General features: G+C 39.6%; 1 protein-coding gene across 5 annotated transcripts; it reads left to right on the top strand.

The window, feature by feature from the left end:
- Positions 1-2,557: 2,557 nt before the first annotated feature.
- smurf1 (SMAD specific E3 ubiquitin protein ligase 1) lies at positions 2,558-25,274 on the top strand. Of its 5 annotated transcripts, none has more exons than XM_023957740.2 (18): positions 2,558-2,885; positions 13,241-13,279; positions 13,386-13,494; positions 13,649-13,782; positions 13,871-13,936; positions 16,760-16,835; positions 16,961-17,172; positions 17,253-17,337; positions 17,442-17,588; positions 19,148-19,376; positions 20,726-20,829; positions 20,969-21,083; positions 21,170-21,348; positions 21,448-21,585; positions 21,672-21,792; positions 21,865-22,066; positions 23,688-23,763; positions 23,838-25,274. In XM_023957740.2, exons 1-18 carry the CDS (start codon positions 2,831-2,833, stop codon positions 23,935-23,937), a joined length of 2,187 nt encoding a protein of 728 aa, XP_023813508.1. In that variant the 5' UTR covers positions 2,558-2,830; the 3' UTR covers positions 23,938-25,274. The 5 variants fall into 5 exon arrangements, with proteins under 5 accessions (XP_023813508.1, XP_023813507.1, XP_023813506.1 ...); XM_023957739.2 differs by having other exon boundaries at positions 2,564-2,885; positions 23,679-23,763; XM_023957738.2 differs by having other exon boundaries at positions 2,572-2,885; positions 17,253-17,358.
- The last annotated feature ends 632 nt before the right edge of the window (positions 25,275-25,906 follow it).

Below are 25,906 nucleotides of genomic sequence, written 5' to 3'. Positions count from 1 at the left end.
TTAGTTGTTCAATTGCTTGAGAACATGTTTGAAACCTAATTCTGTGATTTTCCATTGCTTTTGGAAATAGCTTTTAATCAGAAAACCTGTGATTATTATCTACATTTATTTTAATATCATCCTTTTGATTCCAGACTTTCATTGCATTTTATTTCCTGCAGATTTTAGACGTTTTGTTAGACGAATTTTCTGCCTAAATTCTTGACCTTTTGCCTAAAGTTGTCCACATCTCCTGCACACCTACACCTCAGCAGATGGGTGGAGTTGTGAGGCTTTTCCATGTACTCCTGCATGCCACGAGGCCCTCGTGTTTGACGGCATCCGTGCTTTATTGAAAACAAACCATTGACCTCCTTTCTGCTGAAATGACGTCAGCAAGACTCTAAGAAATTTCCAAAGACAAGCTCTTGAGGCATTTTACAAATGAAACAAAGACATATTTGGGATTATTATGAATCTGAACCTCAAATAACTTTTACAGAAGCAACATGAGACATTTTTATTTAAACTGAGGAGAAGTTAAGGTTTGGAGACTTTAGGCTTCAGATGTTTTCAAATGTCTGGCTGTGCTTTCACTGTCTGACAGAAGCTGTGTTGTTATCTAAAAGCTGCTTTATGTCCAATAGGGGGCTGCAGTGAAGTCTGATTATATCAAGAGAGCAAGTCTTTATCCAATTATTTGCATTTTTGTCTTTTCTTCTTTGCTTTAACACAGTTCATTTGAGTTTTCCGGGTCAGAATCCATTTAAATTAGCAATAAGTTAAAAAAAAAGAAAATGTTTTTGGAAACAAACATATCGTTTTTTTCTTATAACACTTTTCTTTTTCACTTTTGTAAGGATAGTTTGGCAAATGCTTCATAGAAACAGAATTTATCAGCAAAAATTATTTATCACAGGCATTAAAACAAGAAAAATAAATGAAATTAATTGTGAATCTGTTTATAACAAGTTAATATCAGTTACAGCAGGGGGTTGAATATTTACTCCTTTAAAAAATACTTTTCATTTGGATTTTTGCTTCTGTGAGGGAGTGTGAGCTTCTGTAAAGCCTCTGCACGTGTTGGCTGGTAAACTGTGGGTTTGTGTCTGGATGTGTATGTGGCTCGGTTTTGTGGATTTACTGTGGCGTGTAAACAGGCAGTAGACAGGTTCCTTTGTTTCCTCGGCTAATATCAAAAGCGTGTTGCTCACCCTGGTGCTACTAAAGAGCCAAATCCCAGGAACCATAATCCCAGATGCTCTGCTCTCTCAATCTCAAGACACAAGTGCATTGCACATTCCTCACAAACGCAACAAATGCTCAATGCTTCCGATCTGCAAGTTTGCCTGTTGACCTTCTTTTTGTTTGGCTCTTCTCTCAAAACTGTTAAACTCAGATCTAAATGGGCTCTATTCTGAAAAAAGAATGAAAATGGTATATTTTCTTAATCTCCATGTCTTCAATATTAATACAAGTTTTTGTGTAATTTAAGGATTAAAATCATCACTAAATTTGTTTTTTTTCTTAACTGACTAGTGTTAGTCATAACAAAAATTACAACTGTGACTTACCATCCTAGACCCTCAAAGGGATTAAAAAGGTGATTATTTTTAATTAATTCTTAAGTAATACCTGTACATAAACTTTTCCACATTTGGAGTATCTGCTAAATTTCTAACAGTTGTGTTCGTATTTCAATAAAACGTACTTCTTCATAATCAGTTAGGATTTAAAAGGCTTCACGTTGGTGCAAGTGTAAATGTTGGGAAGACAAAAATAGTCAAATATGTTGATCTATACTGTAGCCTTCAAATAAAAAAAAGGGTTTGTGTGAGTGATTTTATAGATGTACACTTTTCTTCAAGCACATCAATTTAAATGCTTCAGTTTAGATAACAGGAATGAAGATTAAAGTTATGGTCCATATGACCCCTAAAGTCTCCTCCCATCCCATGATGAATGTTTTTGGTGATGTTTTTTTTATTTTTCTGTCTCACCTACAAACATGCAGAGAGAAACTCATCACTGGAAAGCTGTTTATAGACATAATATTCATGCTTTCACCCAAAGCTGTACGATCTCCTGCTCTCTAAAAAGAAGGGAATTTAAAAAGTTGTTTTCTAGCTTTTGCTTAAAGTGAACATTTTCAGAGCAACACGGGTAGATCAACTGTTCCTGTGTACATCCATGTTTTTTTATTACAAATATTTTAAATATTAGGATAAATAAATCAACTGAATTAATAGCAGTTAATTGATTATATGTGTTTGTTGAAAACAGTTTACTTGGAAAATGAATTAATGTCTATCTGTGAGGGAAATGTTGATATTAAATTCATTTGTATACTTTTAGGTCACTGTATGAAGGGAAAACCCCTCAAGATCCCTTAGTTCTTGTAGAGTTAAAACTAAATTGCTCTCAAAATATTGAGTAAAGTATTGTTTTTTATCATAGATTGTTTAATTGTTCTTTTCCCCTCTCTCTACTCTCGTGTTTTGTTTAAATAATAATAATAATAATTTATTAATTTTCGGAGAAGATTTGTTTTGAAAATCGTGAGAAATGTTTTGCTGGCGCGCGCACACTTGCTGGAGCGAGCACGTAGCGTCAAGAACATGACGTCAGCCGGCTACGTGCTTGAGCCTGCCTGAAAATGTTCTCCCGTGTTGTTGGATTTAGAAGGAGCGCAGGACTTTGCGGCGGAATTATGTCTTTTTATCCATGAAGAAAACAGCCCTCGTCTTCTTGTAGTGAAGTCTTTGCGGTCCCGCTCTTTCATGAAACTGTGATTTTTCCGGAGGGCTGTCTCCGAGGGGAAGTTTGACTGATCCTTTTTTCTCCCGAAGTGATGTCGAATCCTGGGAGTCGGAGGAACGGGTCCAGCATCAAAATTCGACTGACAGGTAAAAATACAAAGGAAATAATTACATGATGAATTGTTTGCAGTACCAGTTTTGTGGAAAAACTACCACCCCAGTCCACATATCTCTGCTGTGTTATGTGTAAGTAGTCAATCTGTCTCCTTTCGGTGCTTCTTTGCCCAAACATCCGGTTTTCTGTAGCAGGCTCAGCTAACTTGTTAGCAGCCATGCTAACAAAATTACCGTACGAGCAATTCATAAATTGACAGTTTTTGCTCGTTTTACGGCTGAGCGAAGTGAAAACGCCGCAATGACGAGCTGGTGAAACTGCAGCCTTTTACCAAGTCGTTGAAAAACTTAATTAGCTGCTCGGGCTAGTAGGATGCTAGCGCTAGCCTTTACAACACTGCAGTAAATGTTGACCACTCGTAACGCTCGCTAGCTACACCCATATTTGGAGGGTGGACAGACAACCGAGCCCCGTCGCTTCTGCTGAATCCTATGGGCTCTGTTACAAGAATGAGAGCTGACCTGCAGCCTCTCCAGACATTGATTTGTCTGTTAATATGACATGCTACCCTAGATTAACTGCAGCCATCGATCGTCTGGTGTTAGCTAGAGCTACACTCGCTGAACTTCTGCCTCCTCTGAAGTTTGTTCTTGAGGTATCTGAGATCTACTGTCAGGGTTAGAGCCTTCATTTACACTTTTTTTAAATTGATCTTTATAAATATTATTTTAGGCCAAAAAAGCTCCTATCCAGCAGATATTTTTAATATATTTGGTACCTATATAATAAATACAATAAAGACATGAAAAAGATAAGAAAATTAAAGCTCAAGATTGTGTAATCTATGGTTCATTTTAATGTTTTTAACTATGCAAAATTTTTAAGGGGCATTTTTATAATGTATAATGAATCCTTAGTTAAGAATTTATTACTTTTTGTGTGTTAACACACTAACATCACTGACTGGGACCGAATTGATCCTGATTATATTTTGGTTATTAAGGGAAATTATATTTGACAGGCAGCACCAAAGCAATACAATTTTTTCACGTTAAATGTCAAGGCCTTTAGATTTAGACTAAAACCTGACCAGCCTACTGATGGCAAATGTCAATTTATGACTTTATTTATGGATACTTATGTTTAATACAAATTTTAGTTTGAGACTATTGGATATATCTAAATATGTATGTATTATAGTTTGAGAACCACTGTTTTATTCTGTTAAAGACCCACTCCATTCATCTGTTGATCTATTTTCAAAGCATTCCCAGTGGTTTTTTAAATATGATTATGCCCATTTTAGTCAAAATCAAAAAACCTGTCGTTTTCTTTAGAGCTGCAGGGGTTCATTTGACATTTGCCTTTGTGTTGTGCCTAGGACTGTTGGCACAGAGTAAGCTCACCCCCACTTCCCGTCACCCATTTGTTTGCGCGCTCTCCCAGCCCCTTACATCCCCAACCTACCATTACTGGTGCAACAAAAATGGCGAGCAATATTGGAGCTATCCAGCTGTACAGTTTTGAGCCAGATGCCAGCTCAGACGAAGAAAAGAGAGCCATGCATGGATATTGTGGTCTATAAGTGGATTAATCAGAATGGAGCGGAGCAGGGAGACTGTTGCCTATCGACTGTAGCTTCTATGTCACAAGTCCAACCTCTGTCAAACTTTAAATTGTCTCTGACTCATTTTCTTTTCCACTCTATTTTACTCAGAATCAGACAAAACAGACATGTTTGATGGGAATTCTGCAGGGTAACCCTAAACTGGAAATGAACTTTTTTACTAATGTAGCAGAATGCCTGATTCAAAACTAAATAAGCACACACGCAAAACATCGTTGCCTTGTTATTTGAAATTTTATTTTTTATTTGAAGTGGTGCAGAAAAAACATTAGTGGAAATAAAGTGATTGCTGTTCCTGTGGAAGGTTTGCGATTCTCCTGAAGTGACATGGTGGTTTAAGTGGTTAGACACTTGCTGCACGTGTGTATTTCTATATCCTGTGTCTAAAGTCTGCATTCTAAGGGATTAGAGCAGATACATGCTGTCTACTAGAGCAAGTCTCACAAACCTGACCTACTTCTTCCCATAAAGCCTTTATATTTACTCCCCAAGGTGTCACTCATTCAAGCTGAATGTGAAAAAGAAAAGCCAGAATCTTTACAGTTGAGAGGATAGTTACAGTTAAGCTAAAAGTGATACAAAAATCAACAGAACCAAATATTTGTGTTTCACACATAAATTTAAAGTCAGCTTTAGATACAAAGATGGGGATTTTCAGTTAAAAAATGGCACATTGATCTGAGAATTTATGGTTGAATAAACTTCACAGCAATTTTACGATTTTCTTTCATGGAAACAAAACTTCACTTTTTTAGTTTTTGAAGTAAAAATTTCTTGTTTTATCAGCATTTCATTTTGTGGTGCCAATTTAAAACCAACTCTGGTTCACTTTAAGCGAAAAAAATGTGTCCAGTCTGAATACACCCAGAGGTTAAATTGAGTGTCTATTTTGTTGGTCCGTACAGAGTCCGCTTAGTCTGGTCCAGATAAAGTCCTGAACCGTGCATTTGGACTATATCTAGACTGACTTTACCCAGGGACTCATGTTCCGGATCAAAGCTTGGAAACAAAACCATGTGACTAAAGATCTCTTCAGTCATTGGCAAGGAATTACAACGGTGGGGCAAAGCAACGGGAGGCAAAAATGTTGGAAGTCTTGCGCTTCGGAGGCCTTGTCGGGATAGTTCAGTATTCAAACTTTATTTTTCACTGACCAATTTTCCCAGTCTGTGTCAATGTCAGGTAGAACACTTTACTGCTGCTTTGGTGTCTGGTCTGAATACACCCTGAATGGGTTTCAAAACCCCACCAATAAATCGGTCTTCATTATATCAATAAAGCTTATTTATTTTGCATTTACGTGAGTTTGATTGTTTAATTTAAAAGGCGCTTAAAAATAAAAAAAGCTGATTATTTTTATACAACTCTCTACTGGGAGAAAAGTGGCTAAACCATGAGCGATTGTCTTTTTATTTTTTTAAGTTGTTTTGTGATGGAAAAATGAAGAGTGTTTGTGTGCTGGTGAGGCGTTCCCTCCTGATTCCAGCCTAGACTCTGTCAAATGTTGTTTCCCCTGAGTTTGCCCCGCCTACACAGGTATTATAGGAATTTTTATTGGGTAAAGACTGTGCATTAAGCTGGCGGGAGCACTGTGCTGTCAGGCTGACCTGCTCTGTTTATTTTGCCAGACAGCGATTGTTTGGCCTACATCAAAAAGGCCTGTGATTCTGTGGAAGGGACTCGGGCAAGTTTGGGCCACATTTCAGAGACGCTGTTATTGTCTGCTTGCCGCCAAACAAGAATCTGATTGTCAATTCTCTCTCTGTGCCTTTTTACATCAGAAATAGCCTGTAAAGAACTCTGAAGTCTGAGAAACAGATTACAGAACCGCCTTGTGTTTCGTCTGAATGTTTTCAGTCAGCTGATCGTTTGGATGTTTATTAATGAGCAGCGTTGCGTAAGCAGCAGGATGCCTGACAGCCCACGGCCATTTTTACCCATGAACTGCAGTCCCTGAAAACTGCCCGAGATGTTATTGGAAACCTGCATGTGAGAACGCAGACGTCAGCAAAACTGGCCAGAGACTTCCTGCACTGAATTTATAGCCAACTCGCTGTTAGGAAGTACGGAAGATCAATCACACTGGCTCATATAGCATTCATTACCTGCTGTAGTCTAAACACAGCAGATTTCAAAGACAGCTTTTTGCATCTTCCTCTGCAAAAGACCTGCATGTCTGAACTGCAGCTGTAGTAGATTTGGATTGTAGATTATTGTAGATTTTCTGTGATTTCAAAGCATATTTTATTAATAACACGATAGAACAAAAAGGGGGAAAAGGGGGGGAAACAGGGTCTTTTTTAGACCCTGTTCTTATCAGTGCACAGTTTAATCTGTTTATAAAGCTTCATCTGTATGGCTTGCTGCATTTCTGAATCCATCATTTTGTTTTAACCGTGAACATCAATTATTATTATCAGCTCATTCACTAATGACTTTAAAAGGACACCAATAAGTTAGTTTTATGAATCACATCTTGTAAAAAAAAAAAGGTTTTAACCAAAAAAATAACATTTTATTAACTCAAACAGAAGTTTGCTTTAATGCAGGATGCTTGTTGAACATATATTCTCATTTATTTACTAAAGCTTGTCTTATTTAACTGTGATTAGTGCTTATGTGCCTCTTTTTTTGTTTTTTAGCATGAAACAAGTGGAAATGGCGAAAAACAACTTAAAGAGAATGCCTTTTTATTCATCGCGTTTGATGCCTTAATAACCCTTAAACTAAAACATCATTCACTATTAAAAAAATTCTGAGTTTCCTGCATGAAAAGAAACCCTCATTTTTAAATGTCGGTAGTATCAGGCTAACAAGTTAACACTGCTAAATCTAGTTCTTATTAGTTCATCTTTTGGTTTTTTAGCTTAGGAAAACATCCCAGTTCAAGTTTGCTGTTTAGTTACATGAAATGATGAAGAATGTAGTGATGGGACCTTTGGTTGGGAGCAACCCCACCACCCTTCCCGTTTCTGAGATCTCCGAGCAGGAAACTTGTTGCCCACCCAGTGGGTGAATTTTTTTCATCTGCTCCTGATTCACAACAATTTAAATAAAGAAATACTCAGAAATGCAATTTTAAGCTTAATTTTCTTTTGGTATGCCCTCCATCATCAGAAAAAGGCCAGAGGAACATCTGGTTTTTGTTTGAGCGAGTCTTTAAAACATCATCTGGCTTTGTCTCCTGTACTTTTGCTGATATATTTTCATCAATTCTTACTTTTCTTTAAATGATAAAACTGGAGTTATTTTTTTGTATTTATTTGCATTTTTGGAAAACCTAACTAGCCAATGCAGTTTTACTACAGAAATGTTCTTTTCCTTCGCATCTCTGATGTCTTTGTTGACTTTAATCACCAGGAATCTGCACACACCAGTGTGCTACCTAATGAAAATCACCTACTGCTTGTGGTTCAGCTTAGGTTTAAAACTATTTCAATAGCACACATTGTTAAAGATAAACTAAAACACCCCTGTTTTAATGAATTTACTTTTTTGGATTCAAAGAAACTCTAAATGTAGTTTGTGTTATCAGACAGGATTCGTACCACCTTCACTGCAGAAGGACAGAGTGGAAGCAGAGCTAATCCTGCAGCTTGGCGCTGTAGGTGGAGTTGGTTTGTGCCTTTTTAGAACTGCGATGTACCTTTTTAACAAGTGCTTTTTTTAAACCTGCAAAACACATTTCTTTTGGGCATCCATCCATCCACCCATCCATCTTCTTCCGCTCATCTGGGACCAGGCCACGTGGCCAGCAGTCTAAGCAAAGATGCCCAAACTTCCCACCCGGCCACTTCCTCAAGGCCCTCTGGGGGGACCCCAAGACGTTCCCAGGCCAGCCAAGAGACGTAGTGTCTCCCGTGTGTCCTGGGTCTTCCCAAGGGCCTCTGCGGAGTGGGACATGCCCAAAACACCGCCCCAGGGAGGTGTCCGGGGGGCATCCAACTAGATGCCCGAGCCACCTCAACTGGGTCCTCTCAATGTGAATAAAACAGCGGCCCTACGCTGAGTTCTTCACGGGTGGCCATGCTTCTCACTGTATCACTAAGGGAGCGTCCTGCCAGCCTATGGTGGAGCGCTCCTGCCCCACCTTGGACAGGTCCACTCCATCCACCCAGAGTGGGCAAACTGCCTTTGTCCAGTCAAGAAACATGGCCTGAGATTTAACGGTGCTGACCCTCATCCCAGCTGCTTCACACTTTGCCCCATACTTCCTCAATGCATGCTGGAGGTCCTGGCTCGATGAAGCAAAAGGGACTATATCATCTGCAAAGAGCAGAGAGGTGTTCCTGTGGTTCCCAAACCAGATCCCCTCCGGCCCCTGGCTGCTCCTAGAAATTCTGTCCATAAAGACTATGAACAGAACCGGTTATAAAGGGCCGCCCTGCCAGAGTCCAACATGCACCGGCAAAAGGTCCAATATACTTCGGTAACACAGAGACTGGGCACCCATCAGTAAGGCTTTCCAGACCCCATACTCCCAGAGCACCCTCCACAGGACACCACGGGAGACGCAGTCGAACGGCTTCTCCAAATCCACAAAACACATATGGACTGGATGAGCGACCTCCCACGAACCTTCCAGCACCCTAAAGAGGGTGTAGAGCTGGTCCACTGCTCCACAATTTGGCCATTCAATGAAAAGGATACATGTGCTTCAGGGACGATGAGGGTTAACCCTGCTCCAGCCTAGTTTTGCCTCACTTATTGGAAGCTGCAGACAGACGTTTCATGGCATTCATCATTTTGACAGTTTTCAGTAATAGCTTTTATTTTATCCAAATTTTTTAATTTGGCTCGAAGACTCCATCACTGATGCTGATTGTATTGGACTTAAACAATGGCATGCTTTTCAAAAAAGACCTGTTACTTTCACACAATCCGCTGTACCTGTGAACAGTCGGGATAGAACGCGGAGGCGGGATCATTAGGCGTAGAAATCCAAAGGGGATGGATGTAAATAGGTTAAAGAGAGCGGGGGGGGGGTCTTTTTGTGTTTGAAAAGAAGGAGTTTATTGTGGAAAACGGAGACTAATGAATGCGTCAGTGACTGAGCAGGATCATGTTAATTTGTTCATGAAAGCTGCACGTGCTGCTCAGATTTACGTGCCAGCTAGTCGGATTGAAAGCTAATTGGCCTCGACATAATACAAGCAAGTCTGGATGCTGGAAAGAGGTCAACGCTGCCACACGATGAGAAAATATTCTAGGATTTACAAAAAAGTTGAAGGCGAAAGTCAAAACTGTTTAAAAAAAAACCTCAACAAATGTGTTGACTCCAGTAAATTTAATGAGATTAAAGCTTTTAGGATTTTGTTTCGTCTGCAAAAGTTTTGCTCATAAAAAAGACTTTTCTTCATATTCCACAGTTGATTTCTCCTCAATGGCTTCCATCTAATTCAGTGGTTCCCAACCTTTTTCATGCCATTGACCGGTTTAATGTCAGACAACATTTTCACAGACTATGGAAGAATTTCTGTAGCATAAATAAAAATATGTCAATACCAGAAATGCTTTTTTTCATTTTCAAAATGAAGCTGGATTTGTTGACTCAAAATTAAAAAGAAAAAACAATCCGCCAAACTGGATTCTGTTGCTTCATTAAAATGATTAAGAAAATGGCATTTTACATTTTATTTTCAAAAAGTTCTTTAGTAAATGTTTGCAAAATTCAATTAGAAATATCTAATTTGACAAATAAATGGATTAACAGAAATCCTTTTAATTAATGATCAATCCTCCAAAATGCTTTTTCATTTTCTTCTTTAACACTGCATATTTTGTGACACAATTAAAGCGAAACTGCGTTCTCACCTAACTTTTGAGGATAAAGTTAATCTTCATCCTATGTAAAATATCTGCAGCTGTTTTAATTTGAGTATTTGTACTCTAGAGTTTGTAGGAACCATTAAATATGTTAGAGATTTTCCCCCAACCCATAACTGTCAAAGTGGAAGTAACAAAATCAACAAACGCCACCTTCAGCCGCGTCCCACTTTTGAGGTGTGACGGATAAGTACAAGGAAAGAACTGTTATTTTCTTATTATAATAGAAAACCAGAATCTACCTTTTTAGCAGCATCCTCATAACATCAGACAGCTGGTTACTGAATATTCTGCATTATTATTAATATGATCTGTGGGAACACTGTCAAAAGAAATCCATATTTGGAGTAAAGATTCCTGGTTTTTGTCTGTTAAATGCAGAGGTCTTTTATTTTGAAGTCAAGGTCTCTTGTTCTGTTTCCTCTCTGGCTCTTTTCTATTTTCTACATTTATTTTTTTGTTAACTTTGCTAGCTTTGGGGTTTCAATTTAGCTCCAAGCGCAGCCGCGATATGAGAAAGTATTTTCGCATTTTCGGCACGTGACCGAGCGACTTGACATGCGTCAGGAATAAGTCGGAAATGGTTGGGAGAATCCAGTAGTTTTTCAAAATAAAACTTCCTTCAGAATCAGATTAAAAGTAAAACAGAAAATATATAGCTTGTGTTTTTCTCTGCGACCCGTTACCAACTGTCTCATGGACCGTCTGTGGCCCAGGGGTTGGGGACCACTGCTCTACTTTCATAGTTTTGTCTTTGTATTTGCAAAAACACAACAGAGGATCACTCTGGCCCTTTTCCGGATGCAAATAAAAGAGGGATCAGCTAAATGAGTGCGTGTTTAACAGCTGTTTGGGTAGAAATAGGGGAATATGAGAGCAGAGACTCGCTCAGCAGAGGGCAAAAGTCGGAAAAAGATTCCCTTTCTCGCCAGCTGGTCTCATACCCGATTCTGTTCTTCAGGAACTGTATTGTTTCCAAAGAAAAGCTGATGTTCCTGTGTGGTATGTGTGAGTCAAAGGCTAGAGGAATAAAAGTTGTTGATGGGGAAGATGGAAGGATATCCTGCAGCCATTCTTGGTGCGTTACTCATAAGGAAATAGACCAGGCTGCACCAGACACACATGTGTCATCACATTTACAACATCTGAAGCCACTGGGTGACTAAATTCGTAGAGGTAAACGGCTCCAGAGATGAACAAGATCAGATTCAAATGATTTAGTTGTAAGATAATGGTTTTAGGCTTAAATTTAAGCCTTCGAACGAGTTTAAAGTTTCGCTCATTTATGGTTCACCAGAGTCCAGTTCTTATTTCTAAAGTCTTTGCTGAAACACAAAAGTCCAGATGAATAAGCGTCAGTAATAAGTACCCCTTACATCACCCTTGACAACACACGTTTAAGCAGCCACTTCCAATGAAAAGTGTATGTGAAGTCACGTATAGTCATGTTCGGGCTTCCATGTTCAAAACTCTCGCGTTCACTCAGTTACACATATTTTAAAGACCGTTCTCGGGATCTTTGTGCAAAATGCTCATCCGCTTGTTGAAAGTTAGACCAGTTGAACTTTGACCAGTCAGGGACTTGGATTTGGTTGTAACCAATGGCATCCCTTTCAATTCATGGAAATGCCAGTTTTGCACTTTGTTCCTGGCTGGAATTATATGACACCAAATCTTTCATTCAGAATAGAGCTGTGAAAGAAACAAGACTGAAGCGAGATTCATGACATTTGCACCGCTTTAACATTTCGCACCAAGCCTCTTCCAACTGTAGGTGGCGGACATGTGCTTAGAGACGGTAGCAAAAAAATGAAGAAGCAGCCCCTCCCTGCTTGTCCAGTGTAAACACCATGGACAAAATTCATGTTCAAGAGTGCACAACACAAGCCTGGTGTGTCCATAGCTTGACTGTTAGAATTTAAAAAAGTAAGTATGTACTGTGCAGTTTGTGTGGGTATCTTCCGGGCGTCCTATGGGTACTTTCACCTGCCCACTTCATGTGTGCAGCATTACAATGCAGTCATTAATAAGCTAGTACACACACACCTTACTAGACTCTAGTTGCTAGAGTGTGGTGTAAGGGCACTGTACGACAGCATCATTTGTGTGTCACAAGTGTGTGTAACTTACACAATACTTACTTCAGACAGGACAATGGTCTGTTCCATTGTCATGACGTCCTATAAGGTAGCCATATGAGCCTTAAGGGAACTGCAAGACACACCTGCATCAGCTCCTGTCTACGACCTTCCACAGCCCGGACAACCCAAAAACTCCAACGCACCCTTAAGGGTCAAACCTCCTACAGATGCATGTGACTAAGGCCCAAAGCTTATCTGATCTCTGCTGTGCCTGGAAAGGCTGCAAACAGTCTGTGGGTAAATGTGGAGCTGTGGTTATAAATTCAGCAGCCAGAATACTAGAAAAACTTTCTGGCTTTCTTCTTATTTTTTTTATTTTTTTTATCTGTGTGTGTCTGTGCTTTTTTTGGAATAGGCTGCCACCGAACAGCTGTCTTGAACCGTGTGACTTTTTTCCGGTGGTTTGGTCTGTTCACATCCTGCAGAGTGGACATAGTCATCAAGTCTTTGGCAAAAATGATGATGAACATTGTAGTTATGAAGCCGTTGATTGTCATTTGGATCTTAAAGGTTTATTTTTGTTCTTGTGTAAAAATCTTATTTTTTTTAATTTTTGTATTTTGTTTTAGTTTAGAGAGGATAAGTGTCAGACGTCACTCTTGCTGTGGGCGGCGGAGTGTGCCGTGATTCTGAAATGATGATTTATTGTATTAAACTCCGTCTGTATTCACAAAAGAGGTTCTTCTCGTTATTATTCTCACATTATTCTGAGCAGCAATGATACCAGAATTCATCCCAGCAGCCCACACGCCGTGGAATCAGCCACATAACTGTGCCTTTTCTTCTCTTGCAGTATTATGTGCCAAAAACCTCGCAAAGAAAGATTTCTTTCGTAAGTAGTTTTTAATAAATTATTGTAGGAGTCTTTTGCAGTAATAAGCAACACTTTAGATTGAAAAATTATTGCTAATAAACCAACTTTTTTACTTTTTTTGCAGGCCTTCCAGATCCGTTTGCCAAGGTGGTGGTAGATGGATCGGGTCAGTGCCACTCCACAGACACAGTCAAGAGCACACTGGACCCCAAGTGGAACCAGCACTATGACCTGTGAGCAAAACAACTTTTTGTTCCTTCACAGGAGTTTTAATGAGATCATTTGGTCACAACACAGAGAATGTTTGTGTTTCTACTTTTTTTAGACACTTCTGCTTTTTTCCAAAGGTTGCCAAGGAAAGAAATCTGATGAACTTTGTTGTTTCAGCTACATTGGAAAGACTGACTCCATCACCATCAGCATATGGAACCACAAGAAGATTCACAAGCGACAGGGGGCGGGGTTTCTGGGTTGTATACGACTGCTTTCTAACGCCATCAGCAGGCTAAAAGACACGGGATGTAAGTCCTATCCAGTTTGATTTTTTTCCTTTTGTTTTTGTCTACACATTTTCTAATGTATAAAAATCTATATTTTTACTTATTTCAGACCAGCGACTAGATCTATGTAAGCTTAACCCCTCTGACAGTGATGCAGTCAGAGGTCAGATTGTAGGTAAGGCTCTACACATTTATTTATTTATGCAACAAAAGTCCCTTTTTTTACTCCATGAGTTGCCAACATTACTATTAGGATATAAAGGCATATTTGTCTTTTTTTTTTTTCAACTGTTCAGTAATGGCAAATCATGGAACAAAAAGGTCAACCTCAACAATTAAGAACATACATACAAGTGATGCTAAAGTACACTTACATTCATTATGGTTGTAAACACTTCAAATTGAAGCGATTAAACAAATGTATTTTATTCATCCTGCTGCTCATTTACACTACAAAAAATGTGTTCTATTTTGCACCTGTATAATAATGTGTCTGTAGTTCTGAGGCATAAGGGCGGATATGAATTACTTGACAACTTGTGAGGACCCGACTAACAGCTAAGGGCAGGATTCTTGACCTTTGACTGGGGCTGCGCGATTTGAAAAACCTTGCAATGTGTGATATTTGTGATCAATATTGCGATGACGATATGACTTGCGATACATGAAGAAAAAGCAAAACTAAAACAACTCCTACTTCATTTCCTTTTACTGCAACAGTTTTATGTAAATCAAAGTCTACATAACTGATATTCCAAACATCCCTCGTCTACATGGGAGGCAGGTATTGAAAATAAAAGGGCTCCATCTGATTGGTCAAACGCGTAAAGAGCTATCTTTAATTTGTTAAATACTTCAAGCTGCCATAAGATTGTTTTGGCATGTGTGTAAACATTTCAGGTAACCATTTATTGCAAGGCTGATATTACGATGACCATAAATTTGAGATTTATTGTGGAGGCCTACCATGGACCCTGTTAGCCATCTTTAAAATGCCCTTTCATGAGTCTTAACTTTCCATTGGACACATTCCTTAAGGATATTCTGTACCTAATCTTTGATCGATTCCCTAAAAAGGCTAACAACATTCCTCTCCAAAACTCTAAAGACGTAGCTATGGCGAAGTCTCTATCAATGGGAAACAGCTTGGGGCGGATCTGAACCAAACAACATCTTAACAGTTGTTACTCTCTTAAAAGATGTGGGTGGGGTTTGTGAAATGTCTAGTTGCCAAGGAGATCAAAAAATTTGGTTTTGTGCATCAAACGTTAAACGGCATGAATCAAGCAGGAGACGTTATTGTTGCTGTGGTCTATTAACTCCAGTGTGGCTGCCATTTTGACTCCAAAGGTCATGTAGGGAACTTTAAAGAGCTGTTTATCACAGGACAGAGAAACATGCAGCATGTAACTCTAACTGGATTTTAAATCTAAACCCAGGAGTTAAAAAGAGGTTTCTGATTGTGGAACCAGCCATCTAGTGCTTACAGTTGAGAACTGATCTGGACTTTAGTTCCTTTTTCTTGGCACACTAGCGTTCCTCCTTGGTGCGTTCTGAATGGTGTGATCTGACCTGGGTTAGATCCCTCACCTTCTGTCTCCTTTTTCCTCTACTAGTACTTTAGAAACCACGGATCTTCTGTTTCTGCTTCAAAAAGGTTTTTCTTCCTCCTAAATCCACCCAAAGCCAGCATTTGGGTGTCTTTGTCACTGCTGTGGGGAACTTGTTGGATTTCTGCTCTTCAGCTTCTCATCAACTTCTAATGTTCAGACTAGAAAAGACCAAACTTCCTGTTTTTATACAGTCAGGACCATAAATATTTGGACAAAGACACATTCTTTCTAATTTTGTTTCTGGACATTACCACAGTGAATTTTAGATAAAACAACTCAGATGCTATTGAAGTGCAGCCTTTCAGCTTTTAAACACAATCCTTCCATTTCATGGGCTTGTAAGTAATTGGACAATTGAATTCCATGGTAGTGCATGGGCAGGTGTGGGCAATTCCCTTGTTATGTCATTATGAGTGAAGCAGATAAAAGGCGTTCGAGTTGATTAGAGGACTCGTGCTTGTATTTTGAAGATTTTGCTGTAAACTGACAACATGCTGTCAAAGGAGCTCTCCATGCAGGTGAAAGGAGCCATCATTAAGCTGAGAAAACAGATAAAAAACCATGCGAGAAATTGCTACAGTATTAGGAGTGACAAAATCAACAGTGTGGTACATCCTGAGAAAGAAAGAAACCACTGCTGAACTCAGCAACACAAAAAGACCTGGACGTCCTCGGAAGACAACAGTGGTGGATGATCGCAGAATCATTTCCATGGTGAAGAGGAACCCGTTCACAACAGCCAAGCAAGTGAACAACACTCTCCGGGAGGTAGGCGTATCAATATCAAGTCTACCATAAAAAGAAGACTGCATGAAAGTACATACAGAGGGTAAATGCTAAAAAGCATCTAAAAAAGCCAGCACAGTTCTGGAAAAACATTCTTTGGACCAGAATCAACCTCTACCAGAATGATGGAAAGAGAAAAGTATGGAGAAGGCGTGGAGATTGTTTGCAGTTATTTCATTTGTCCAATTACTTAACAAGCCTATGAAATGAAGGGATTGTGTTTAAAAAATGCTTTACTTTTTCACATTTTTATGCAATCTTTTTGTTCAACCCATGGAATAAAAGCTGAAAGTCTGCACTTCAATGGCATCTGAGTTGTTTTATCTAAAATTCACTGTGATAGTAATCTACAGTTTAGAAAGAATGTGTCTCTGTCCAAATATTCATGGTCCTGACTGTAGCTGTTTGTGAACAAACGTGTTGCTTGCTGCAGAGCATAAACCAACCTTAACATTTTGAGGGTGAATGTTAGGGTCACGGTCAGGTCACTGCTGAGAAGCTGGGAATGGATTTGTCGGTAGAAACCTCACAAAAAGGCAGAAAAATAGCTTTTTTCTGATAAGTGAAAGTCTTAATCTGTGTTCCGTCTTGGTTTCCAGTGAGCCTGCAGACCCGGGACCGCATTGGCAATGGTGGGCCTGTAGTGGACTGTAGAGGACTGTTGGAGAATGATGGGTGAGGAGCAGACAAACCTTTTAGGACAGTTTATCCTGCAGGGACATTGTGTTGCGTCCTGTCGAGTGTTTTTTTTTTTTTTTTTGTTCATGGGGAAGACTCAGTTTGCACTTCCCTCCACATAGGCCTGTTTTTGAGGGGTGTTTCAACGAAGAGCCACTGCCCTACTCCGACTCCACCGGTGCTGCAGGGGGGTGGAGCTGCCGGCTTGAATCCCCTGTTCAGGAGAACCATCTGCAGACGCAACGAATCCGAGGGCAGGACTCTAGAGGGCACGGCCACACCCCCCAGAACAGACCCCCCGGGCATCAACCGCCTGATCTACCAGAAGGATATGGTCAGTCTAAAGCATGAGGTCAAACATCTCTCAGCATTTTTTGACACCTGTGGTGAAATCCTTTTTGTTTATTTTAACAGAGCAGCGAACGACAGTTCAAGGCCAGGTGTACTTCCTTCACACACAGACAGGGGTCAGCACCTGGCACGATCCGCGGATACCTCGGTATGACTTCACTGGAAATAAGTGAGACCTGAGAACAAGCCGCTGCTGCTGCAGAAAAGAGTGCGACTCGATGAGGCAACAACATTGTGCTTGTGTGTCTGCAGGGACCTGGCCAGCGTGAGCTGCGAGGAGCTCGGCCCTTTACCTGTCGGCTGGGAGATCCGCAGCACCGTCTCCGGCCGCATCTACTTTGTCGACCACAACAATCGAACCACACAGTTCACAGACCCACGCCTACACAACATCATCAGGTATGTGCAAGGCCGAACAACCCAACGCCACCAAGTTCAGGAGCAGAACTTTACTGATTAACCAACCTTTGGACTTCTTAAAAGTGCAATTTCCCACTTATTCATACTTTATTTTACCTTCAATTGTTTTAATATTGTTGTTGCTTTTTGATGTTTACAGCTTTTAACGTACGGCGCCTTATTTGACTCAAGTCATTTTAAGGAGCCATATAGATAAACTGGAGTTGACAAACTGAACGCCCTGGCTAGTTCTCTGCAAATGTTTTGGGATTTTTTTTTTAGTTTTTATGTACCTAATTGTAATTTGTTTTGATTACAGTAACGAAAAAACTAGTGTAAAAAGTGGAAATTACTAATTTTAGGAGAAAATGTGAACAATATAAAAATACGATCTTAATTGGCCCATCTGCATAAATCTTCCTAAAATCTAAATCTAGAATTTATGCTTGGAACAGAAATCTAAGTTTCTGCTTTCAAAATAATAACAATAAATGCCAGTCTAACTTTAGTAAACATTTAGTAAACTGTAAAAAAAAAAACATGCTTAAAATTGAACAAAAAATAAATGTTGTTTTTAGGGTTGGTTTTTTGAGTACTTAATCTAGTTTTTTTATTGTTAGAAGTGTCTGGGAGCAAAATAATTCATTTTTATAATAATTTACTTATTTTTACATCCTAGCACTTAATGAGACAAAAAAAATCTCCACTGTGCTGATTTTGGGAAAAGTTTGGAAAGGTGTAACACAAAGAGAAGTTAAAACAACATAAAACTTTGTAAAATGTCTTTAATGTCTAAAAACATGGATTTCAATCTTTTTCAATTATCAAATAATTTTCAGTGTTGGAAGTTTTTTTCATGTTTTGTTTTTCTTTTTAACTTGTTTCAAATCTGGCTTTTTTTCTTTTCCACACGACTCTTGGTTCTATTACACCGATCATGCAGCCACATGTACAACAAACGACTGAGCTACACCTGAATGTGTCATTTACTTTCAGACATTTACAAAATAAGGTTTTTCCTTCATTTTTAAATAAAAAGAATGATTTTAGCAGGTAGAGCTATTGACAAAAAGCAGGATTTCCTACTTTTAAACTTGATGCAATGGATTAAAACAAAGTCCTGGACTTGAACTTGTGATCTGCTAATTATGAGCCCACTGCTGCACAGCTTAATTAATCAAGCTGACAGAGTAACGATCAGTGTCTGCTTGATGGAAACATTCTGAAGGAGGACCCTCAATCCAGTCAGTCTCCCAGTTCTGGATCTTTTCCTGAAACTCCACATTTTTTTCATTTTAGACTCACTTTGAATCTTGCCTTCATCATAGAACTCGGCCCACATCTGTCTGGCAGATGTGTTGAGTCTTATCTGAGTGTGCTCCTCTAACCATCAGCTGTGTTTATGGTAAAACTGAAAGGTGCTCCTCACAGAGATGTGGGCTGATTGTCGATCCAGCTGTCTGGAGTAACTGCTCGCTTTGCAGTGCTGCCCACTCCCCTGGCATTATTCCCACTCCGCTTTTCCATGCACTGACTTCCTGCTGCTTTCAACCCTCCAGCCAGCAATCCCAGGCCAAGGAGTCATCCCAGGTCCCCCAGATGGATGTGGGGGTTGAGGAGGGGGGAGGCGGAGGAGTGAGCGGGAACGGAGGAGGCGACGGGGAGGTGGCGGCGCGTTACGAGAGAGATCTGGTGCATAAGCTGAAGCTGCTCCGCCACGAGCTGTCGCTGCAGCAGCCACAGGCAGGACACTGTCGCATCGAGGTGTCCCGAGAGGAGATCTTTGAGGTGAGGGGGAGGCGCATGAGCAGGAGAAAGCTGTCCACGTGGAACATTACTGTTGACTATTCAGAAAATCGTTTTATATAATCTGTTAAATTCCTATTTTTATGGTAACAAATCCCTTCACAGCTTTTTCTGTCCTGGAAGCTGTTACACAGAAAAACACATTTAGAAAGGCACTTTTTTTTAAGAGAACTGTAAGATTTCACCAAAAAAAACTGATTTATTTAAAGCCCTTAAGTTTTAGTTTAACAAAAAACCTACAAAGAACACCAATATTGGAGGAGTGTTGCATCAAAATATAGTCAGAACAGCTAGTCACAAGTAAGTTAAAGGTCTCGGCTAAATCTGATCTGATGAGCTCGTCCTCGACTCTGACTGTCCAACTCAGATGAGAAGCAGCCATTTACCCTTCAACGCCAGTGTTGTTGGCAACACCTAAATAATAAACACCTTTTGACATCCTGTCACTCTCATGCATCAACGTAAATCAGCTGATTCTGACGCTGTGAAAAGCGACTGTTATGGTAGAAACAGTTTAAAGGGTTAAAGAAGTTGAATGAATGTAAACACCTGAGCTAAAGCCTCACTGTTAAAGGGTTGAAGCATGATCAGAGATCACCGGCAGAAACACTGAACGAATTTAGTTTAGATTCATAAGTTCATGATTCAGTTCACTCCTCCATTATTTTTTATCCTCAAACTCCTGATTTCTGATAAAAAACAATTTTTTTACCCAAATATTAATGGAAGGAATACTTCAAAGAAAGATGTTTTTATGGTTTGACGAATCAGAAATACGTAGAAATAGATTTTATTCGTTTTTTTTAATTGAACTCTAAGTTTAAGTGGATGATGCACTTGTTGATAGAATAAGTTACATCTATTGGATCTGTAAAAAGAGAAAACCTGCAGCTAACAAAAGGCCTGCAGAGAGCATTCAGGGTTTAACTGCCCTTAGGTTGTAAAATTAAAAAAAACTTTATCAGTGATAATTAAACCAATAAAGTTGCAAAACGAAAACATTTTTAGCTGCACAAACAGTTAAATAAAAAATGTTTGCCTGCTCTATTCAGGCTAACATTCAAGAGTTAATCTCCAAACTAATTCTGCTTAATGCAATGAGCTTTTAGCTGCTAGTTTGAAATAAATTATGATGACGACACAGAATGAATCTGCATGGAAACAAAAGTGGGTTTAGTTCTTCAGTCAGGATGTTTGGAAGATTCAGGCTTATCGTGTTTAGTTCCCTCTAGTGGCCACCAAAGCAATTTATAAGGCAGGATTTTTAATACTATCAAAAGGTCAGAAAAGATTGACATTGAGATGACATTTAAGCACTTGTGTGTTTGTAGGAGTCATATCGACAGATCATGAAGATGAGGCCTAAGGACCTGAAGAAACGGCTGATGGTGAAGTTCAGAGGGGAGGAGGGCCTTGATTATGGTGGAGTGGCGAGGTAAACATTTGTTGATGGTTGTTTATTGTATAAATATAAGCAGATGGCATCAAGCAGTTCAAATCCCATCAAATCTTTTTTTTTTTTTATTTAAACAGAAGGTTTTGTTAGCAGAAGTCCGTTTTCTGTTTTATTGTAGGGAGTGGCTGTACCTGTTGTGTCATGAAATGTTGAACCCCTACTACGGCCTGTTCCAGTACTCCACGGACAACATCTACACCCTGCAAATCAACCCCGACTCCTCCATCAACCCTGTGAGTTCCCTCTGAAGCCCCCACGTCCCGTCTGAGGGCCAGGATGAGGAGAATCCTCTGACTCTGTGGCTCTCTCTGCTTCCTAGGACCATCTGTCGTATTTCCACTTTGTGGGTCGTGTGATGGGCCTGGCAGTCTTCCACGGTCACTACATCAACGGTAGCTTCACGCTGCCATTCTACAAGCAGCTGCTGGGCAAACCCATCCAGCTCAACGACCTGGAGACCACCGACCCGGAGTTGCACAAGAGCCTGGTCTGGATACTGTGAGTATCTGTTACCTCGATAGCAAGCAGTTTAGTAGGACTTACTTTTGTTTATGGTCTCCAGTTTTAAGGTTTTTTTTTTTTTTTTTTTGTCCACAGAGAAAATGACATCACTTCAGTCCTTGACCACACGTTCTGTGTGGAGCACAACGCCTTTGGGAAATTATCACAGCATGAACTCAAACCAAACGGCCGAAATGTTGCGGTCACCGAGGAGAACAAGAAAGAATACGTCAGGTGATTACACACTAGCGCTTTATATATGACAAACGGGGGAAGGATCTGCTTTTTCCATGAGGTAAATAAACTTGTTGGTGTTCCAGATTGTATGTGAACTGGAGGTTCATGCGTGGAATCGAGGCTCAGTTTCTGGCTCTTCAGAAGGGATTCGGTGAGCTGATCCCACAGCATCTTCTCAAACCTTTTGACCACAAAGAACTGGAGGTACGCGTCTCGTTTGGGTTTACATGCAACAGGAAGGCAAGACACTCAAACCCACTTTTCCAATCTGTCCAGCTAATCATCGGTGGACTTGGGAAGATAGATCTTGCAGACTGGAAGACCAACACCCGCCTGAAGCATTGCACAAGTGAGAGTAATGTGGTGCGGTGGTTCTGGCAGGCCGTGGAGGCCTTCAGCGAGGAGAGGAGAGGACGTCTGCTGCAGTTCGTCACGGGCTCCACCCGCGTCCCCCTGCAGGGGTTCAAAGCATTGCAGGGTGGGTCGAGCACTGGTTCACTCAGTAAACTCACTTAACCGTTGAATCAAAACGAACGCTTTAGTTTCTCCTGTTGATCTGAAATGAAACCAAAAGTCCTTAAGCTGCTTTTAAACACTTGGACTAACTTTGAACCTCAGTATCTTGCTGCACGATGAAGAATTTGTCATTAAGCAGAGCTTTGGCCCAAAATCTTTCCTCCTTCATGATTGGTAGCCCTTCTTACTTAATTTAATTTTGTCAGGCTAATTATTCTCATGGCTATTTTGCTTGTTTATTTTTAAGCCTATAATATTTCTGATCTGCATTTTTAAGTGGGAAAATGCAGTTTTCAAAACAGCAATTTTATGACTCATTTGGATAACTTTAACCCCTAAAAATTAAAACAGAAAAATATTTTTTTAGTGGCAAGTCTAGAGACTAAACGTATATAAAACTTTAAAAATAAACAAAATATTTTTCATGGATCGTTTTCAGTGCACCAAAAAAATCGCCTTTTCCTCATCAAATCTTAGTTATTTCATGTAAAAATAAACCACAAATAAGCAAAACGTGAAGCTAATATTTTAGTAAAATAGATTTTATTAGTTTATGGTTTTAATTCAACCTCAGTTTTAAATATAATTGAGTACTACCATAACTGAGATTAATATTTACTAAGAACTTCAAGTCCCACTCCAATCATTTATTTTAATTTATTGTAAAAGCGTTGCAAGTGTTTTATTTATTCATGATTATGGTGTTTAGCCAAAATCAAAACACTTGTGTTGTTTTCTAGGACAGCTTCTGCAGAGCAGCAGAGGGTCATCAGAAATTCACCTCTGAGTTGTGCAAATTAGTCATTTTCTTTCTGTATGTCCTCCCATCAGAAAAATGCCACACAAACATGTTTAAATCCCCAAAAACTCGATTTTTTTTTATTCTAACTCTTTAAAAAAAGAAATAATTGGAGATTTCTAGCAGAAAAAAGAAAAATGAGACCTTAACTTAAAGTTTTAACCCCTAAAGACTGACATTTCATAAAACATATAGATCTTTGGTTTTATTTCCTCATGGAGACTTTATAGTTACTTTGTTATAAATCTGAAAAAGTGGAATGAAACATTTGCTTTGGCTGCTCTTCTATGGATCGACTCCACTTTGTTCTCACATGTCTAAATGCAACAATAAGTCCTCTGTCTCTAAGCAAAACACCCTTTCTAGCATGTTTTTTTTCTCTCTAAAACGTTATATTTTGAGCCTCGATGATATGTCTTTAAATTTAGCCTTGTCAGTTCTGCTTAAAGCATAAGGAACCAAAACAAGAAAGATTTTAGATTGTGTCTCCAGGATGAATAAAAACCGGATCCATTTGTACATCTGACCTGAAGATCAGTTTGACGCTTAGCGGTTAAGACATGAGGATAAATGTGAAGTGTTGCTTTCTCATGACTGTTTGGTGTAAAGCGGCAGAACTGGCAGGACTCTTCTGTTCTGTTCTGTTCCTGGTTCTAACAAACGTCCAAGATCATTTTCCCTTAAAAAACAAAAAAACCTTTTTCTCCAGAGTGCCGTTTTCATCTGATCTGTTTTCCGAAGAAGAGCAGTGATAACTAGAATGTATCTGTGTAAGGCTCTACAGGTTCTGCAGGACCAAGGCTCTTCACCATTCACTTGATAGACGCCAACACAGACAACCTGCCTAAAGCTCACACATGGTGAGGATGCAGACGGTGCAGCTCTCCCCTCCACCTGCACTCGAGTGTGGACTAAAAAGTGTTTGTGTCTCCAGTTTCAACAGAATAGACATCCCTCCATACGAGTCCTACGAGAAGCTTTATGAGAAGCTGCTGACGGCTGTGGAGGAAACCTGCGGCTTCGCTGTGGAGTGACGTGTCCACCGGCGACTCTTCATACAGTCACGCCTGCACTTGCACACAACTGTGTCACATTAACACAAATACACACACCCTCCCAAAATGAAAAAGCCTCACGAGAACACCCACCGCCCGCGGTTCGCCGTGCGCCTCCGGACCGACGTGGCGGCGGGAGGAAGCACAGCAGCGTGAGGACAGGGCAGAAAAGTATTTTAAACCAATTTTCAACCCGTTTTGGAGAAGCATTTCTACCCTTCAGTTTTAACAAGCTATGATGTCATTCTTCTGAATGTCTAACCACAAGAAAACAGAACTTTTGTCGCACTTGAGTCTCTGGACTGAACCGGACAGTCACACGCCGGCCCGCCAGCGGAGACTTCGGAGCGGAGAACAAAGCAAAGAACTGTCTGAGCGACTGTAACTCATGCTTCACGTCTAACCACTTTGATGTGCGTTTTTATGTCCGGGTGCATGATGGAGAGTGTGAGTTGGTGTGAATGTCGATGTGTGTGTCCAGCATGGCGCTCAAGTTATGCTGTTTAAAAGACAAAAAAAAAAACGATCAAATGAGCCTGATCCTCGGTTTGGCGACCACTCTCATCCACTCTGATGTTTTATTATTTATTACTAAGTGATGACTGACCAAGCTGCTATATGCTCTACGACGAGCTCGTGCTAATCTGTTACCCCTCCACTGCTTGACGCTCAAGCAGTTCAAGCAATCCACAAAGTGGGTTTTATTGAATTGTTCCTTTTTTTAGCATTCATATCACTGCGGAGAATTACTCTGGCAGCGTATGATTAAAGTTGGTGTTTTTATATACCAGGTTACAATAAAGTCAAAGGGAGATTATATTCCCTGCTCTAATTTTTAGAAATCTAACTCAATTGATGTTCTAAAGGTGGATAATGTTCTTTTTTTTTTTTTTGTATCTGAATGAGCCTGAATCATGAAAACATAAAGGCACTTTTGGGAGTTTTTTATTTGTGGCATGTTTTCTAAGCCTTTTATTCATGTTACAATGCCCATCTTGCTGTCTTTTATCCATGACCTTTCTCTGCCCATCTTCTGTTCACTACAGCCCATTAAAACGCCATAAAAATGAAAAATCCCAAAAGAAGGAAATCAGTTTTAAAGGTGGAATAAAACACGGAAAAACCTTTAACTCTGTTGTGGATTGAAGACTGTTACAAAAGCATTATTATGATTTCAGACGACGTTTCTTTCTAGGGTCAGAGTTCACTGTGTAATGGATGCAAAGTATTGTAACTTACAATGTACTAAACATTTATGAAAAAATAAAATGTAAATAAGATTATATTAAATGAATTAAATTGAAAAGAAAATCTAATGTTGGCTTTTTTCATTTTTGATTTAGAAAATAATACAGAAACTGAGGAATTCAACCAACTATGGAATGAAAAATATATTTAACAGCATATTTTCATAGAAAGTGTTTTTTTTTTGTTTTACATTTGTGTAAAAACATTTATTTAATGCACATATTTTTTATTTTTTCAGAATTTTTCTTGTTTACAGGCCCAACAAAAAGCTGATTATAACCTGCTTTCATGAGTTATCAAATGATTCAAATGTTCATACAAACTTATCTGATTTGGAAAACATCATTTCTCCCCAATAATGTGATTTCCAGCTACTTGTACACCACTTGATCAGATCATGATTTTTTTAATCTGTGTGAAAAGCAAGAAAAGAAGAATATGTAACGACAAAAATCACAGTAAATGTCACAGTTTGAATGGAAAACAGATGAGAAGGAGCTTTCTGCACACAACTTGGAGGGCAATCCTTAGACTACAGATGTGACTAATTTATTGCATTAATTAGAACAAAGGTTGGGGGGGGGGCATAACAGAAGGGTTAAGTCTCTACATGCACCCAAACTTTGTAAGAAATTGGACTCTTAAGTGCAGGACTGGCATGCAGGAAACCTGGGTTTGATTCCAAGTGGGTCACAATGAG

Source organism: Oryzias latipes, chromosome 8 (genome assembly GCF_053564925.1).
Source record: "Oryzias latipes strain Hd-rR chromosome 8, Olatipes_Hd-rR_3.1".
Classification (NCBI taxonomy): Eukaryota; Metazoa; Chordata; class Actinopteri; order Beloniformes; family Adrianichthyidae; genus Oryzias; species Oryzias latipes.
This window is presented reverse-complemented; position numbering and strand designations above follow the sequence as displayed.